The sequence below is a fragment of the Lepeophtheirus salmonis genome, chromosome 4 (assembly GCF_016086655.4).
Source record: "Lepeophtheirus salmonis chromosome 4, UVic_Lsal_1.4, whole genome shotgun sequence".
NCBI classification, from domain to species: domain Eukaryota; kingdom Metazoa; phylum Arthropoda; class Copepoda; order Siphonostomatoida; family Caligidae; genus Lepeophtheirus; species Lepeophtheirus salmonis.
Window position 1 is genome coordinate 17,687,511 of NC_052134.2, and position 19,186 is coordinate 17,706,696.

At 33.1% G+C, this 19,186-nt stretch overlaps 4 protein-coding genes across 5 annotated transcripts; 3 read left to right on the plus strand and 1 right to left on the minus strand.

The window, feature by feature from the left end:
• The first annotated feature begins 5,126 nt into the window (after positions 1-5,126).
• Positions 5,127-9,103, plus strand: LOC121116937 (protein O-mannosyl-transferase Tmtc3). The gene is given in 6 exon segments (XM_040711254.2): positions 5,127-5,191; positions 5,245-5,355; positions 5,438-5,833; positions 5,900-6,251; positions 6,253-7,227; positions 7,751-9,103. Coding segments are annotated over 4 exon segments (2,442 nt in total). The 5' UTR covers positions 5,127-5,191; positions 5,245-5,355; positions 5,438-5,562; the 3' UTR covers positions 8,595-9,103.
• Positions 9,104-10,431: 1,328 nt separating this feature from the next.
• Positions 10,432-13,969, minus strand: LOC121116939 (uncharacterized). The gene is made up of 4 exons (XM_040711258.2): positions 13,833-13,969; positions 12,301-12,336; positions 11,894-12,240; positions 10,432-11,791 (listed from the first exon to the last, which is right to left on the minus strand). The coding sequence occupies exons 3-4, from the start codon at positions 12,088-12,090 to the stop codon at positions 10,870-10,872; spliced, it is 1,119 nt and encodes a 372-aa protein (XP_040567192.1). The 5' UTR covers positions 12,091-12,240; positions 12,301-12,336; positions 13,833-13,969; the 3' UTR covers positions 10,432-10,869.
• On the plus strand, positions 12,644-13,745 carry LOC121116941 (uncharacterized). The gene is made up of 3 exons (XM_040711259.2): positions 12,644-12,940; positions 13,063-13,161; positions 13,226-13,745. Exons 1-3 carry the CDS (start codon positions 12,698-12,700, stop codon positions 13,700-13,702), a joined length of 819 nt encoding a protein of 272 aa, XP_040567193.1. The 5' UTR covers positions 12,644-12,697; the 3' UTR covers positions 13,703-13,745.
• LOC121116938 (transmembrane protein 94) lies at positions 13,910-17,852 on the plus strand. 2 transcript variants are annotated; one of them, XM_040711256.2, is made up of 2 exons: positions 13,910-14,570; positions 14,696-17,852. In XM_040711256.2, the coding sequence occupies exons 1-2, from the start codon at positions 14,088-14,090 to the stop codon at positions 17,690-17,692; spliced, it is 3,480 nt and encodes a 1,159-aa protein (XP_040567190.1). In that variant the 5' UTR covers positions 13,910-14,087; the 3' UTR covers positions 17,693-17,852. The 2 variants fall into 2 exon arrangements, with proteins under 2 accessions (XP_040567190.1, XP_040567189.1); XM_040711255.1 differs by having other exon boundaries at positions 14,088-14,609.
• Positions 17,853-19,186: the final 1,334 nt, after the last annotated feature.

Sequence of the window (19,186 nt, forward strand, 5' to 3'; positions counted from 1 at the left end):
CTATGTGCTTTCTCTCATAGTAATCGAATATCAAATATTTGCCGTCTCTAGATTGTTATAATTGACGTTGCAGCGTCTATACGTAGGTTATACGACGACTTCTCTAATGATGCGTTTAATGGCTACTGTAATCACTGGTATTTGAGTCTGCATGCATCCCCTCCCGATTCTGCGTCAAAATCGGGGACTATCACTTAAAAGTCGTATCCTACAGGGATGTGGGGGTAAATTGGGATATTTTTTAAAGCGCTATAACTTAGAAAATTTTAATTTCACAAGATTTTTTTAAGCATAAAAGTTTCATTCAAATAGGTAAACAAACAAACATGGGGCAAAGGAAAAGGTCAGCCGTGGTCGAAATGATTTGCGCAGACACAAGCCTCCCGTTATCGTAACATGGGTTGACGGTCTACATGATTTACGACAAGTGGAAACTAACCGGCCAGTCTGAACGGAAGTCCTACAATGTAAGAAGCGATAAAAAGAGGAATCCCACGTTTCTGGGGAGCCTCAAACGATTGATTGAGGCGAATCCTCAAAAAATCAGAGGAGTCAGCACACGGACAGTCCAGAGGGCAGTAAAGACTGACCTGAAGTTGACCTCCTACGAGCACATCTTGACATCGAAATCTAGTTGAAAATTATTGAGCCTCCTGAAGGATAAGCGTCGTCCTGTAACTTTATTCAGCGACTTGAAGAAGTGGACTGTAAACATGGTATACAAGAGGCAAAACAACCACTTCTTAGCTGACAAGATGGATAAAATCCCCATTGTCTACACAGCTAAGTTTCTGGTCTCTTTCATGAGGCTGGAGTCATCGGTTCCAAAGGGAATGTGATGCCACTGATCTTATTCAAACAAAAAGAATGGGGCGAGGCTGACAAGTACTATGAGGTGCCAAAGGATAAAGTTATCACGTGGATGAAAGCCAGTGATGGAGGCAACGAGTTCCCCTTCCAGCAGGACTCATCCCCCCCTCACAAGGCCAAAGACCATCGACTTGCTCAAGAAGGGAAACGTTGACTTCTGTTGCCCGCAGACTTGGTCCTCTAACTCTCCCGATTTGAACTCTACGGACTACTTCTTCTTGGAGGAACTAGAGAGGAAAGTCTGCTCTAGACCCTCACAACAGTTTGGCTGACATCAAGAAATCGATAATGAACAACTGGGCGAAGGTAAATCTTTAATACGTCTTATCGGCTTGTTCCTCCTCCCGGACTCGCCTCGACAAGTCCATCGCCGTCAACGGCGAACATATCAAATAATCCTTTTCTCCATTGTTTGATGAACAACTTTTGTACATTTTTTATTTCATTTTTGTAAAATTAAAATTTCAGGAGTTAAAGCCCATTAAAAAATGTCCCGATTTACCTGCACATCTCTGCATGTACAGTGGTATATAAAATATATTTTCCATATTTGAAAAGGAAAAAGCCCGAAAAAGAACGTGATAATCCTGACAATTTGAAGAATGTTTGGGAGAAGAGTAGCTTAGCTTTCATGACTTTTTATTAAATCAGCTGAAATAAGCCGTGAGAGAAAGGAAATGCACACAAATTCAACTCCTTGTATAGCAAGTTCATATTGGCTGGAATTACTCCGATGTCGATCCTCAACTCTACTCCGAGACCAACAAAGACTTACACTTATAGCTCCCGAGTAAACCCACATTGTTACTATCTGTCTTTCATGAGGACACGCATTAGTTATTACTTTATACTCAAATGGTCCCTTCTCAAGAAATAAATGATAATGATACAAGTGTTCAAAAATTAAAAAAATCATATTCAGGTTGCAAATACAAAAAGTCGCTCCCAAACTTTTTAGGATATATTTTATAGTCCCCCAAGTTTAATAGAAATACAAGGTTCATGTAATCGGGCTTGCTATAATTATAAATTTGATGTATCGTACCGACTGCTCGGCAAAACAGACAGATATTGACAAAACACGGAACCTATGATATGACGTCACTATTGCAATAATTTTCAATTTGATGAATCGTACTTAAAAACGTCTTCTACCCAAGACATGAAAGAAAAATCGTTGTTGTTAAATTTATTTAGAAACAAAACGTAGTTTCAAATAATAAAACTAGGTGCCGCTTACTATTTATATATATTAAACCATTTGTTCTCTTATGTCCTAGGATAGAAGCACTGGCCTATACAATAACTGGATGCACAACCTATTGAATAAAAAGGAGGAAAAGAACGATTCGTCTTTCAGTTGTCGAATAGTACATCAAAACTACTAGTACTTGGATTTTTATTAAATAAATATAACATAAAATATCAGCTGATGGTTCTTTTACTTTGCCTTTTGAGTATCCAGTTATTATATAGGTCATTGGGTAGAAGATGTATTTGATCGTACTAACTGCTGGCCAAGATAGACGGATTTTGACAAAACACGGAAACAATCATATTCTATGACGTCACTATTAAATAGCGTTGTGGAAGTCAAGCATCAGTCATACATGCGTTATAATATAACCAATGACGTACATCCACGGTGTCTTTAGCTGGCCCGTTCATTTGTAATTGGTAATATAAGGAAGGAATTTTCTTTTTCTTAGCAGTTGTCATTATTATTTCATTCCTGAGTAGTGAACATCATTTCCTAAAGATATTCAATTATATTCTAAATCTGATTGAACATCTGTGTGTGCTCATAAGAGAGGAAGCGTAACCCTGATGATTTGTTGCATAATTATAATTGTAAGTCCTTGTTGGACTCAGAGTAGAATTGGGATCGACATCAGATTAATTCTAGCAAATATCATTTTCTCCTTTCTCTTTTGTCACATCTGATTGTAGCTGATCTTATAAAACGTCATGAGCATTATTATTTCTCTTCTCCTAAACATTCTTCAAATTGTCAGGGATAATCATGTTGATTTTCGGTTTTTTTTTTTTTTTTCAACATACCTATTCTACACAAGATTTTCATCATTGGGTATAACCTTCTATTTCTATTAACCTTGTACACCTATGCAGATACGTTGTTATTCCCTCTTCTCCCCTCTTATTTTTTACGACTCTTGACGTTTACGACACTTTTTCTTTATGACAAGAGACGTACATATTCAGAGATTAAATATACATATAGAAAAAAGTAGAAATAAAACACCGAACATATAATACAAAACCTACTAGGGGAGACAGGGACAGTTGCAACACGGGAAGATCGTTGCAACATACCTTTTTCCAAACATCAAAACATCTATAGTAATAAATTTACAATACAACTGTGCAGATTATAATTTTAAAAAAACAATCATTTTTATCAACTTTTCTTCGACGTATTGGATAAAAACAGTTTTTGAGTGGTAAACGTAGTTTTTTAAGAGGATCATAATTTTAATAATAATGAAGTGAGTTTTTTTTTTTAGAAAAAAAAATTTGAAAAAATCAAATTTAATAGAAACAAATTTCAAATATTTAATTTTTCGAAAAATTTTTTTTAATTTTGTAGGAAAAAATTTCCAATAATTACAGCTATTCACAAAACCAAAAAGAAACATTGACAGTTTTTCCCAAAAAACTAAATTTTTGGAAAAAAATTTCCAATATAAAATTTTTGCAAAAAAAAAATTAAAATATAAAATTTCTCGGAGAACTCCGTGGCAACTGATGTCTTTTGAACTATTGATTATTTTACTTTCAACTAATATAATTTTATCAAAGGGGACAGCTGAAATAAGTGCTGCAATTTTCTACGCATCATTCATTTGTATTCACCTTCAATCAGGTTTTTCTTCTTAGACAGACTAGAATCCAGAAGAGTTTTATGAATGTGAATTTCTTCGATCTACATAAAATACTGATCAGTGATCTATAATATAAATCTTATTATATTATCCTAATCTATTATAATACATTGAAATTCAAGGACGTTCGTAGGATTATGTATATATTTTTTTTTTTTTGGGGGGATAGGGCAGCTGTTTCTTTTTTGTTTTTTTTTAAATCCAGAAATTAATTTTTTTTTTTAATTGAAAAATTAGATTAGAAAAATTAAATTTTTTGGAAAAAAATGTCAAAAATTAAATTTCATAATTTACATTTGCATAATTTTTTTTTAAACATACATAGCTATTCAGAAAAAATTAGAAAAAAACATTTTGAAGAATTCGATTTGAGAAATTAAATTTTTTGGAAAAAATTATTTATTTTTTTATACAAAGCTAATAACAACAAGTTCAATTTTTTTGAAAACAATGTCAAAAATCCACAGCTATTCACAAAAATCTAATTTTAAATATTAAATTGTTTTGAAAATATTTTCAAAATCCAGTTTTTTATAAAAAATTAAATTTTTCGGAAATCCACAGCTATTGACACAAAATTAAATTTCTTGGGAAAAAAATTGAAAAAATGAATTAAACTGCAAATATTAAATTTTCTAGTTAAAAGCAAAAATTCCTTTATTTGGGAAGGGCTACAGCCCCTCCAGTCCACCACTTGCCGACACTTCTGAAATTTAATAGTCCCACTTCAGTACAAGTCTGGTTATTTATTGATCAAAAAAAATTATTTAGTCTATTTAAAAAAAAAAATTATAACTCAAATTCGATATTTTTTAACTGTTTCCTGGCTTCGGGGATAGTTGCACCATTTGGTTTGGAAAAACTATTGACTGGTTTATCCTATAAATAGACTCAAATAATGGCCAACAAATGTTGATAGGTTGTTTTTAGATTTGGGGTGTTGCAACTGTTCTCGTTCTCACCCTACTAGCTACATAACTAGACTCATATTCAAGTACATGATATTATCATTTATCTATTAAGTATTCTATTATTTAGAGATGAATAGCCTTACTTGTATAAGTACGTAATATACCAATGAATTCTTCATTAAATATACAAATAAAATTGAATTTAACCCTCCCCTTATACATAAGTATATTCTCTCTCTAGCCCATGTTTTAGATATGGTTGTTAACTCTTGGATTCAATAATAATAAATAAGGAGTATTACTATTATATATTTTATTTTAATATTGGTATAATAGTAATCAGAAGGAGACGTGAATGGTTGTTGTACGCATGATTCTGCAGGAATTCCCCGGCGTTCCTTTGATTAATATTGTATACAGTATTATAATAGCTAGAATGAAGAGAAGATGGGAGCAAGGAAGCAAACAGCAGGCGAAGTACAATCTATCCAAGCTGGAAGAAGAACGGTTGTCTAAAAAATAAGTACATTTCTTGAAATAATAATATATATTTTCCCTAGTTTTAATACAAAATAATAAATAAACTACTACAAGGGGAATGATGAAAACAGGGAGAGGGGAGGACTTCTTAGTAGATTGGAGGGTTCGGAATGAGTGAGCGAATGAGATAGGTATGTAGTTGAAGGAGCGAGAGAGCGTAAATTTCATATGATACTCTTTTTATTATTGTTATTATTATTTCCAAACGCTCAGAACCCCCGGGATCCTCCACTAACACAGAGAGACTCTTCTCATCCCCTCTGACTCTTGTTACTGTTTATATTCCTTGGCTCAGTGATTGCCGATTGGAAAGAGAACCATGGGGATGGGCTGATACAATGAAATGGCCGTATTTCTTACTCTGGGCCCTCACTGCCCTATGTTATTGGAATGGACTCTTTTGTGATCTCGTGTTTGACGACGTCTCTGCAGTTCGGGATAACAAGGACCTTCGACCCTCAACTCCCATCACCAATATATTTTTCAATGACTTTTGGGGTACTCCCATGTCCAAAGAACATTCACACAAGTCATATCGACCCATAACAGTTCTTACTTTTCGTCTCAATTATCTCATTCATGGAGTTGCTCCTCTAGGATATCATTTTGGTAATACAAGTCTTCGATGAATTAATAACTCACTCATTACTATATGAAAGTACCTATTTTTTGCAGTCAATGTATTACTTCACGGAATCGTGTGTTGTCTCTACTACAAGTTGTGCCATGTCTTCGTCAATCGAAAAACGAGCTTCATATCCTCTATTTTATTTTCTGTTCATCCAGTTCATACCGAAGCTGTCACGGGAGTGGTTGGAAGAGCGGAGCTACTCAGCTCTATTTTCTTTATTTTATCCCTTTTATTATTTACGAACTCGTCAAATTCTCGTCAATCCAAAACTTCCGTCCTCTTTTCTTCAACTCTGTTTCTAGTCTTTGTATCCCTTGCCGTATTCAGTAAAGAGCAAGGCATTACTGTGCTTGGTGTCGCCTTTTTATTAGAAGTCTACGATTTCATCACATCCAAAAAAGAAGGCCTATTTTTGGAGCAGAATCTGCCTTTTGATCAGTGCCGGAGCTGTTCTACTTTTTTTGAGATTTAAAGTAATGGGCTCATCCCTTCCTGTTTTTACTACGTTTGATAACCCGGCATCCTATGAGGGATCAACTATTCGACGACTCACCTGGTCTTATTTATTAGCACTTAACTCATGGATTCTCCTTTGTCCTGATTGGCTTTGTTGTGATTGGACTATGGGATCTGTGCCTCTGGTTCCAGGCTTCTCTGATATTCGAAATCTATCAACGTGTCTCTTTTTTATAGTTGGAGGAGCCATGGCTCTTCTCATTCTTCGTGGTTTGCTCAAATCCTCAAGGGAACAACGAAGTTTATTTGCAGCCCTCTGTCTTATAGGACTGCCATTCTTACCGGCATCCAATCTTTTCTTCCCTGTAGGCTTCGTTGTTGCTGAACGAGTGCTTTATATTCCTTCAATGGGATTTTGTCTGCTCATTGGACTTGGATATCAGAGTCTGTTGAGTGATAAAAATAAGATTATTTTAAAAGTTCTCCTGATCTCCACAGTTATTGTACATATCATTAAATGTAATATTCGAAACAAGGACTGGAGGAATGAGTATGACATTTTCAAATCTGGTCTCAAAGTGATGCCCACAAATGCGAAGCTCTGGAACAACGTTGGGCATGCGCTTGAAGCCCAAGAAGACTACCATGAAGCTTTAAAATACTTTAAAATAGCATCTGAGGTTCAAACGGATGACATTGGAGCCTATATCAACGTGGGTCGTACATTTAATAATTTAAAAAACTATAAACTTGCAGAAGAGTATTACTTAAAAGCAAAGGCACTTCTACCTCAGGCTAAAAAAGGTCAGCGCTATATGGCTCGTATTGCACCACAACATTTATCTGTATTTTTAAATCTTGGAAATCTCATATCAAAAGATCCTAATAGACTTGAAGAAGCGGATCGCCTCTACAGGTAAAATTTCTACAAGTTATATTTTATATGTATGTATATATATATATATATATATTTATTTTTTTCAAGAAAAAAAAAAAAAGTAATCTTATCATAGTTTCAATGGATTCTTCTTAATTCTTCCTCCCTTTTTTTTTAATTCTTCTTGAATGTATGCAATAAAAAAGATTCATCTTCTTTTATTTAATACACACACAAGTTCTTATCGATTGATTAAGAAAAGTACCTAGATAGTACCTTTGTAATACGTGAAGAAAAAAGCAAAATGATTAAGGTTTTAAATCCCTTCACTTGTACCAGTACATAAAATATTAAAATATTTTTCATTAAAATAAAACAAAATGGTCAGACGTATAATTTATTATTATTATTTTTTCTGATGAGCCGATTTTTATCATATTTGAAACTTTATTGAGTTCTTTATTGACCTCATGTTTATTTTTTATTTATATTTATAACCATCATAGTTAGATAGTCTGTTACTATTATTTTTTATAAGAAACCTAATATTATGTCATTGCAGGCAAGCCATCTCAATGAGATCTGACTATGTTCAAGCCTACATTAATCGTGGAGATATTCTTATCAAAATGAATCGAACTTTCGAGGCGCAAGAAGTCTATGAAAAAGCCCTTCTCTATGAAAACTCTAATCCGGATTTATTTTATAATTTGGGGGTTGTGTTCATCGAGAGAGGTCTTCATCAACAGGCTTTAATGTATTTTGATAAAGCCCTCTCTGTTGATCCGAATCACATTCAATCTCTTATGAACTCTGCTGTTCTCATGCAAGAACTGGGCATTCCCTCACATCGACCCATTGCCATAAAGCGTCTTCATCGTGTGCTGGAATTTACTCCTAACTCTGAAAGAGTGTATTTTAATCTAGCCATGTTGGCCATGGATGAAGAGAATCATCAAGATGCGGAAAAGTGGTTTAAAAAGGCAATTAATCTCAAAATAGACTTTCGCTCCGCCTTGTTTAATTTAGCTCTTCTTCTGAATGAACAAAAACGCTCTATAGAGGCTGTGCCATTTTTGAAATTTCTTCTTCAGTATCATCCTAATCATATCAAAGGACTCATACTTCTCGGAGACATTTATACGAATCAGCTTAGAATCTTGGATGAGGCTGAGGATTGCTACAAGCGTATACTTCAAATAGATCCAGATCATATTCAAGGGAGACATAACCTCTGCGTCGTTTTAGTTGAAAAAGGTCGTTTGAACGAGGCGGAAAAATGTCTTCAAGAAGCTTTATCCCGAGCTCCAAATGAGCAATATATTGCTCGGCATTTGCACATTGTCCAAAAACGAAGAAAACTCATATCACAAGGCACAACAAAGGCTCAACCCAATGAAGGTTGAAAATATATCATAATTATCATTCAATCAGTAGCCGTCCTCCTTTATCCCGTTTTACATTATATTATCACTATTATGTATTTATTGTCAAAAATGCTGGCATGGATTTTTTTTCTCTTAAAACGAATGCTTGCTTTATATGTTAAAATCATTATTAGATTCTTTTATTAATTATTATAAATCTTATTCTTCTATTGAATTACGATCACCAACGCTCGTCGTCGTCCCCTTTTCTCCTTCCATGTTTTAGTCAAATTCTTTCCAGAAGTCCGTGTCATCAATTATAATTATCTTCTTCATTTTAAATGTAATTTTTATTTAATAGGTTGTTTTAATGATGATTAGTGATTACAGTGTATATGAATTGAATAATTATTTAATAGCTATCCATTGCATATCATTGAAATATTTAACCATATTTTGGATTATGAAACAACGATTAAAATTGTCGGAGCTATTTCATTCGTCAAAATCAATACTGCTTTAAAAAAATAAAACAAAATTGCATAATACTTTTTGTACCTTTATCTCATGTATGTGCCATTTCGTGACTTTTATTTAGAAAAAAATAACAACAGAAACAACCGCAGATCCTTATCAAGGATTTAGTAAAGCTTATTAATTATAAAATGGAAAACTCTTTCGTAGTATCATTAATTATATTATTTATGATAATTAGAGTGATTTACTTATGTAATGTTAATCGAAAGGCTCAAGAATGGAGCCAATACCTGTTTGTGGGGCTCTGCAGACAAGTGTTTGACCTTTACACTTAACGGTAAAAGTAAAAGCCCTTGCTCTTAAGATTTGTGATCTGTCAACACAAAAGTAAGCTAGAATGGTTTTCCTACTAATTGATTATATTTGTATTCTTCAAAGAATTATAGAAAAAGTTGTTAGCACAAATTATTCTGATAAAAGTAACAAAAATTTATCATCAAAATTAGAGAATAAGAAATGTATACATTTTATATGAAACACCGTATTTGAGTCAAGTTAAGTCTTATCAATCAAATGATGGCTTCAAACTATCGTTAACATTCTTAGGTAACTCAACATATACCAGAAATTTGAATACAGAGCCTATATTTGGCCTCAATATGCCAATGAAATATTGGGTTGTAATATTATATGTATATATGAAGTATATAAATTAATCAGATACTTACCATTGTCCTGATTTTTGTTCAAGTTAACACATCACTTTTAGAAAGATTGTAAATTGTGTCAATATATTATCAAATTTAACTTTCTCAAATTCTAAAGACTCCTTGCATCAATATTCGACACTGTTTCGCATATTCGTAAACATCTAACTTTTTTCTTTTGGTAAGATAAATCAAAATTGATATCTTTAGTAATGTTTTATATTTGTTACTCCCAGATAATGGTAAAATTATCGAAAGTTTATTAGATTACTTACATAAAACGTTTTACATTAGAAAAAAAAAAAAAGAATAATAATAACTTAAGGGTTAAATGTACTCTGAGGTCGTATAATTTGGAATCATTTAAAAAATAAAGTAACAATGTCGATATTGTCATTCCAACATAAAAAATAAGATAAAATGTGTGTAAATAAAGTATTTGAGATTAGGAATTACTATGGTAACATCTGAAATCGGATTGAATCAGAGGTGGAAAAAAGGCCTCATACTACAAGTCAAGTCTCAAGACCATGAATATTTTTAGCTAGTCCAGTTCATATCCTCAAAAATATAAAGATACATAATAAGAGTACCTACTTCAGTCGAAAAATTGAAATGACTTGAGTCCAAACAGTGTTGGAAGTAATTGATAGTAGGATAAGGTAGTCCCCATCTCTAGAATGAACACTCAATTTTTAGATTCCAAGAAGGAAGTGACAAGTTACATGTTTTATTTTTAAACTCCGTACATATTTGTAAATTAATTATATTTTGTTAGCTATCAGTACAGATTAGTATCAAGAAACAATTGTTTACATAATGTTTTAATGAATGTATAAAGAGTAATAAATCAAAGAATTAGTACATATCACCAATTTAAATTCCAAATAAATTGTTATTTTATTCAATTCTACATTTGATTCTTTCAAAAATAGAAAAAAGAGATACAATGTCTCCAGACTCGACTAAATATAAAATTTAAGTCAAGGGTTATTGTTAATATAAATATTTGCATGACAGACATCAATGTCTTGGATATAATATAGTTTTTTGCACAATTTTAAAATTAATATAAATAAAATATAGAATTAGATTATTTCAATTTAATAAAAGGATCTTTGTTGAAAAAACTATCCCAAAAGAATTCTTCTTAGTTTATTCTCTTGAATGATTGGATTAGAAGGAGACGTAGGATTACTTACGGTGCAGGATGAGGAACATAGGTATTGCATAAGAGGAACCTTATATTTCCCACAAAAGTCAACAAATTTGACGTGTTCAACACGGGATTCAAAATAAACGCCTTTACAAGAGGGATTTAGACAACAACTATAAGTGCCCAAAAATTCGATGAGCGATCTTGGAAGATCCTGATTTCCATAATGAACAACATGAGTTTTGACTATCCTTGCAGAAAGTTCAAGAAGACTAGAGGGTTGATAGTCCATCTCGTTCACAAAGCGATTAATTAAGGGGTTATCTCTTAGACTCAATTCCTTAAGACCTTTAAGTTTAATCAAGCCAATGGGAAGTGTAGTTAATTTATTAGAATGAAGTTGAAGACTTTCAAGTTTAGAAAGGGAACATATCCCATCTGGAAGGAAGGATAGGCTATTTGAACAAAGGATGAGAGCATGAAGATGTCGAAGCTTGGATATTTCCTTTGGTAGCTCTGTGATCAAATTACCTCCAAGGTATAGGAACCGTAGTCTTACAAGTTCTCCAATATCTTTAGAAAGCTCTATCACAGAATTACCCCCCAAGGAAAGATTTCTTAGATTCTTCAATTCATATATTTGATGTGGGATTTCTTCAAGTCTATTGGCACTTAAGTTCAAATCCCTTAAACTTTTCAAATCATTTAAGTTTTTAGGAAAACTATTAACAGTCAAACAATTATTTTTCAGATTAAGAGAACTCAAGTTGAGGAGGGATGTTATTGAATTTGGAAGGTCCGTCAAATAATTGTTGCTTACGTCAAGAACCATAAGATTTTCTAGTTTGAATATGGACTGAGGCAGGTATTCCAATAAGTTGTTGTACGCCAATAATCTAGAAAAAATGTACGTCAATAATGGTTCAAATCACTAAGAATTAGGTATCCAACACTGCACTTTTAAGTGAGCAATTAATTGAATACAACATTCATCATACCTAGTTATGAGTTTAGATGATTCTGGACTTGCATCTTCCTCTTCAAAGTGATTATGAAGTACGTTATCCAACGCATGCCCATGATAACGCCTGTAGGATAAGTCCAATTTAGAAGGATTAAGTCTATCATCATCATTTTCACTTGAAGACGTTGTACTCGCCTCGGAGCTAACTTCATAATTGTAGTAGGAAACCATAATAGAAATGGACTGCCCTTTAAAGACTCGTGAGAAGTTTATAAAAGTTTATGACATTCCACTTTCATGGAGACTCATGTAATGCTGACGATTTGAGCACAACTCCCAACACGCTTGTATCGCGTGAGTGAAGCTTCATTCGTTGGGTCACTATACTCACAACACAGCTATATTCTCATATTATGATAGTTATAAGTTAACTTATTATACCTTGAAAATCATTGCTCAAGAAGAGTATATCATATCCTATATGAAAAAAAAAAAAAAAAAGATAACAAAATTAAATAACATATATATGTATTCCCTATTCATAAAATAATAATGTAAACTTAAATTTAAATAAAAAACATTAGCTCAACAAATTATAGTTTGGCCTATTCCTTGATTACGTAATATAACAAGATACATATTATGGCTCTTTGAGCATCAATTTTAGAAATTATATAAATAAATTTTTGATATAATAGACCAGAAATACTCTAAAATAACAAATTTTAAACATAAAAAGCACTCAACAAATAATGCTAAGGCTTATCATGATTTATGAAAAATCTACAGCAAAAAAGATAAGGAATCGAAACGTGGATATTTAATTTCTTAAAACGAGATGATGTTTCAAGCATTCAGAGTCTTTGGATTTATTTCCTTCATTATTTCAAGCGTATATACCTGGGACAATGCTTACGTTCGAATTCAACATGACCCCGATGGCAAAAGGATAGTTACACTTATGGATTTTGAGAGAATTGTGAACATATATGTGGAAGACACAAGTCAAGGAATTGAAAGCGTCATTGATTGTAATACTTATATAAGACATGAGTTATTATTGTTAACTCTCAAGCATGAGGTGATTAAAATAATCATTGTACAATTATATTTGAATTAAATATTGAATATCACTAATGTAAGTGAGTCAGTCCCTAATAAATTGACAATAATGCAAAGTGAGGATTAATATTTTTTTACTAGGAAGAATATGGACCAAGGATTCCAAGTATTTCTAGGGAGAGAAAAAGTATAGATGTGGGATACTATAAACGACTTTGTCATAAAAGAAACCATCAAATTGTAAAATGATTAATTATTAGATATTTTATCACCTCTCAATGCATTAAATCCACTTTTCTTTCAGTCACATATATACGGCACAAACGATTCCCCAGGTGCAAAAACAAAGCTTGCTTATGACCGAAATGTTTTATCTAAGGCTTATGAAGGAACTATGTTCTGCACCAAGTATAACCCTAATTACAATCCTCTAGTCTATAACGAAGGACTCAATTTTACAGATGAATGCTGTAGAAAATTTCAAACTTGTGGGGCCACAATTGGGAAACTACAATACCAATTTGATCTCTTAAACGTGTACCCTTATAACCTTAAACAATGCAGTTGTGTCTCAAAGTTTAAAAGTTGTTTGAATGACCTCCAGGATTCAGGAAAAGATGCAAAGTTGGCAAAAGAGATACACAGACTATTTTTTGATGTTTTGAATATGAAATGCTTTGATTTGGAGGAACAAGAGATTTGCAGTAAATGGAGTACGTGGTTCGACTCTTGCGAGGAAAAGAAATTGATTGATAGTGTTCATGTCAAATATAATGTATGAAGGGATTGTCTACTAATTTGTTTCTAATACATATCTTCGTCAATTCGCATTATTACTTTTTTTTACAAGATCATAACAGCAAAATATAAAGACACCATTGGGGTTGCTTTAATTCTAGGTAATTCCTTACGTCAATGGTAAAGTGCTTCGATCCTAGCCATGGCCATGTTGATAGCACTCCTGCTGGAGTGAGGTAGAATCTAAGGTAGTAATATGAATGTTGCATGTGGTAGGTACGTCTCTAGAAAGCAGTGCACAGTAGTGACTAGTGAGTATGGTGTATCGTATCGCAGAATCAGTAGAACTAGGATGTGTAAGTTAAAATAATTTCTTATGAACACAGTGAATGTTTTCAGAATTGCGTCATTTGTAATCAAGAATCGTCATGCACAAGGGACTGTCCACTCATGAAGCCCTGGATCAATTACTGAAGGAGTCCGCATCTCTATTGTCTACCTATGGGAAATTTGAATTGCAGGAGCTCGTTTGGAGTTGTCTTTGTCCAACAACTTCCCTTTTCCCCATTACCAATATATTTTGGGCCATTTTATGTATAGCCATTCTGGCAGTATCTAGATGCACATACCATTTGGTTCTATTTGGATTCCTCATTCTGAACTTGATCCTCATCGTCTCAGAATCACTCCTAACGCGTAAAGAAATATTTAGACGCACTGACTTTATTTTGAATAAAGTCCAAGATCATTCCAAGGAAATCTCTGAATGGTCAAAAGACAATTATCCCGATTTGAATACACCGTATTCCTCTTCAATCAAGCTCCAATGGACACAGAGGGATGGGTACAAAGTTAATCTCCCATGGTCATTGCTTGTTAAAGGAGATCTTATATATCTTCGGCCTGGACAAGTATTGAAGAGTTTGATATCAATTCATTTATTCGATAAAGTAAACAACCCATATTGGCTAATCTATTTTAGAAACAAAAAAGTTTTGATTTCAAACTCTTTATCAAATTATTTCATTCTGATTAGGAAGCACCAGGACTATGTAAAAGCCTTCATCACTCGACGTTAACTTTAAAATCCGAAGAAATTTTTCGAATCAAGTCGGAATCATCATCTAAAACCACAAATCAACCTGAATTTAAGACTCCTTTACCACCCGAGCCCTTTCTACTAGTTGAGACTCCATATGTTGAACAACTGAAATTAATATTCAAAGCTGATAAGTCAGATAAATATCCCACTTCTTTGCTATATAAATACGCATTTTTTCTATTTATTCATATTCCATGCCATAGAATCCTACCCCTCTCCAGCATATTATTCATCATTGTTGCACTTATTCATTGGAATCTTGGATTTGTTGATTTAAACATAATATTATGCTCTTTTGCTGGAATAATTATCCCTCTAGTTCCTTTTGTATTCCCCACAGTTTGGATACTATCCAATGCTTGGGCATATGCACGATTACACAAAATTTTTCACTCACTCAGGCATTTAAAAATCAATGATCCATTCGAGGGTCTACATGAATTGAGGCATCAAAACAAGATAGCCCCTGGAATTTTAGAAACTTTAGGACCTTTCATTTCAATTATTTTTGGTTCTGGAGAATATTTATTTCGGAAAAAAAATCTGGTTCGTAGCTTTGGTTCTATATCAGCTCTCGGATGTACTGATAAAAAAGGAATCCTCTCATGGCCAAACAAGTCAGCAGAAAAAATATTTATGCTTGTACGTGATCGAGATAAATCTTCAGGCGTATCATCAGAAATCTTGAATATTACACCAAATCACAGCGATCCCTTTCATGTAGAATTTGATGATCCATCATGGATCAACTTCTCAGAGTCCTTGAAACCTATTGGTCTAAATATATTGCTTAATACTTGTCACCTTTCAACGCAAGAAAAGTATAATAATTTTTTTTATCATCTCAAATATGATGCCCAGGTTGAGGCTCCAATAGCGTCTCGAGGCTGTCTCTGTCAATTATCTAAGAAAATAGGATTTAAAATTGAAGATATTATTTCAAACAAATTCAACATCACTTCACATATTCAAACCTTCCATAGTGTCAGCAATAAATTGTCTGAAAAAATCAAGTTTCCTATACCCCATCTCCTTTCTGTAATTACTCAAGATAAAGTGTTTAAATCAAATCAACTATTCTCTCAAGGATCTGCTGACTTGTTGCTAAACTCTTGTAGGGACTTTTGGTGTGGGGATGATTTGGAGCCCCTCAAAGAAGATATTAGAAAGAAAATATTAGACTTTTACAAACGTGCTAGCTTGACTTCATACTGTACTGCATTTTCATATAAGCCCATCATCATACCATTAAAAGAGTGGAAGGAAGAGAAGTACTTGAGAATTTCAGATAAATGTTGCAAACACCAATGGGAATATTCAGTTTATACAGAAGAACCTCCTCAGATTCAAGAAGATATGATTATTAGGGAAAATGATGATGATTTCTTGAGCCCTGCTGATTGTTTAGAAATTCAATGCAATCAAACTTTCCTAGGAATGGTTCAACTTGAATATCAACCCATGATATATATAATTCAATTGATAGAATTATTAGAGAAGGCTTGCATTAGATTTGTACATTTCAGTCGTGAAAATGAACTGAGATCTAGAGTATTTAACGAAAAAATGGGTCTAGAATCTGGTTGGAATTGTCATATATCGTTGAAGAGCGGTGTGACACAGGATAAAAAACAAAATAGAATATTTGATTTTGAAGGCCTGACTGGAAACCAGGATCGCCATGATAGAAACAAAGTTGATTTTTATAAAAGATTGTCGTTGCCAATAAATCCGTTCCGTCCAGCCTGGTTTTTAGATTTACCAAAGTGGCAAGAATGTAATTCTGTGAATCAAAAGAAATTCTATGACGAAGAACTTCAATCTAATAAATCCGACGACGATCCCTATGGATATGAGATGCCTAATCGTGCCCAGTTACCCACAGGGATAGAAAACATTCGTCCACATTTACAAAACATGGATGATGTGCCTCTACTCGTTTCTCTCTTTACTGATTGTACTTCTGAAACAACAAAGGAAATGGTAAAAATAATGCAGGAATATGAAGAAGTCGTTTGTGTGTTCGGATCATCTGCGAATCTTAAAAACCTATCTGTTTTTATGCAAGCCAACGCCAGTTTGGCTATAGAACCTCTTTATCCTCAAATCTGCCAAACTTCAACAGTGTATGTTCCACCTAAGAATAGTGGTCCCTCCCCACTTGAAATATCAAGAATTCTTAATTCCATCCCAACTTGCTTGTCCTTTGAAATGAAGGACGAAGTTTCTATTTTTCATTTGATAAAGGAAAGTCGTCAGTTTGTTCTTAGTTTTGTGAATTGTATGAAATTTTGGATTGCATCCTGTTGCTTAATATCCTCATTACAATTGTGCATGTTTTGTTCCGTCTTTGAACCATTTATTAGTACTCCTGAAGCTATTTGGCTCAGTTTGGTTTTCATTCCTTTACTTAGTTTGTCCCTTCAAAGGTCTCGTCCCGACAACGACTTGATGTTGATATCTACTGGGAAAAATTTGATTACTAAGGATTATAAAGAAGCATTTAAGTCCTATGGTGGACGATTTATTCCCGCATTTTTTTTCTTACTTTCTTCAGCTTTGCAGAAACAGATTTCTATGGAAGTTCGCTATCCAGACAACATATTTCTCGAAATCTACCTGATTCTTATTTCACTATCTTGCTTATACCCTTTCCATCAAATCTGGATCAAGTTCTATAATCCAGTATGGATCATTGTGACGCTATTCCTCTTTACTATTCGTGTCAGTACGGATTTACTATTAAGAGAAAGTTACCCTCCACTGACTAAAGTTCCAATGGGTTCATGGATAACATGGAGCATTGGTTTGGTCTTAATAATACTTTTAAATGAAATAATTAAGTACTATGAAATTAAGAGTAACGTTCGTCATCAAAAAAGAGCTAGACTGGACTTCGGAACGAAATTGGGAATCAATTCACCTTTTTAGATACAACTAATTTGCTATACCTCAATCATGTGATACTTTAAAAAAAAAAAAGACTAACTAACCCTAAAGTGCAATTGCCTTTAGAACACATTTAATTAAAATTGTTAATTGTAGTCATAATTGTAGTTTATTTAATTGTCAAATAAAGTTTATTCTTGGATATGATCCCTTTATTAAAAACGAATGCAAACTAATATATTGAGGTATATATTAATTAAAGAAGTTAAAGTTCAATTAACTTTAACGCCATTAAATTAAGGGTAGACCACACTGCAAATGAAGTGCAATAATGGTGGTACAAAGCCAGTTTTGAACACTTTTGGGATAAAACCTTCTAGCCTCATTCTTCACCTGATGTGTACTCCCTTGACTTTGTGGTCGGGTGGGGGGGAGGGGCAACAGTATTTCCAGGCTCAGCAAGGACTCATCAATATTCCGGAAGGTGTTGTGAGTACTAGTTCCATGTTAGTGACGAGGACTCTTCGCCAAGTTGCTTAAAACAAGGGCAATCTCAAATTTAATAAAAACCCTTTTATCATTTATATTTTGAAAAGTGAAATATTAGATGTCATAATGGGACCTACAAAGAAAAGGACTTACTGCCTATCAAAAATCTATTGCATAGTTTTATAATATATCTAACCCAAAGTGTATTAAAAATATGTTATTACATCGTTATAAATCTTATTTCCATATTGTAGATAAAACTGAACCACTAAAATGGAAAGAATCTAATTATCCTACTTTTATCGTTCCGAATCCATCCAACAAAGAAAATAATTGTACAAATTAAGACACTTCATAGAGGTTTTCAGTACATGTTACTTTGATCTAATTCAAATATCATTGTTTAACATTGGCATACGTAAGTGTTATTCATTACAGGTGTATTAAGTATTTTTATTCAGAAACCCATTTGATGGAGTAAATGTATTAGGAAATTTTAATAAGCACATCATCTTAGAGCCGCAAAATTCATTATCGTTCAATTATGATGCAATTTTTGACGTTTGTGAAAATATTTTATTCTAATACAAGCCATAATCGTTGAGCAATTTAACTTTTTTAATGGGACTAAATTCAGGAACACCCTATTTGTAGTATACAAAATCAAAAAACTAACATTGAGGGTAGATGTAAATGAGGAAAGTTCATCTTTTTTTATTATATAATTTACTATTTAGAATTGCTTTTTATTGGCCCAAGGAAAAAAAGGATCAATTATTAAATTAAATATAGTTCATTTAAGGAACAATTTAAATAAAATATTATTATTATATAATGGCATGATGATTACTACTACATTTTTTTAAAATTTCTTGAAAGAACCCTTTAGTCTTGAATGGGATTGTCGTATTTTCGGTTGTAAATTGGGATTTTGTCAAGAACTAAACGTCCCTTCCACTCGGATGTCATAAATAGGAGAAGAGAAGTCCCCGTTACTCCATAAAGAGCCATGGAAGGAATACTGAAATACGATAAATGAATAAAATG

Excerpts from the sequence above, each read along its gene's own strand:
- LOC121116939 (XM_040711258.2), bottom strand. The coding sequence starts at position 12,090 with ATGGTTTCCTACTACAATTATGAAGTTAGCTCCGAGGCGAGTACAACG. Across the intron at positions 11,792-11,893 it reads TCATCTAAACTCATAACTAG|ATTATTGGCGTACAACAACT; the intron begins GTATGATGAATG and ends CATTTTTTCTAG.
- LOC121116941 (XM_040711259.2), top strand. The coding sequence starts at position 12,698 with ATGATGTTTCAAGCATTCAGAGTCTTTGGATTTATTTCCTTCATTATT. Across the intron at positions 12,941-13,062 it reads TGTTAACTCTCAAGCATGAG|GAAGAATATGGACCAAGGAT; the intron begins GTGATTAAAATA and ends TTTTTTTACTAG. Across the intron at positions 13,162-13,225 it reads ATAAAAGAAACCATCAAATT|TCACATATATACGGCACAAA; the intron begins GTAAAATGATTA and ends CTTTTCTTTCAG.
- LOC121116938 (XM_040711255.1), top strand. The coding sequence starts at position 14,088 with ATGCACAAGGGACTGTCCACTCATGAAGCCCTGGATCAATTACTGAAG. Across the intron at positions 14,610-14,695 it reads CAATTCATTTATTCGATAAA|GAAGCACCAGGACTATGTAA; the intron begins GTAAACAACCCA and ends CATTCTGATTAG.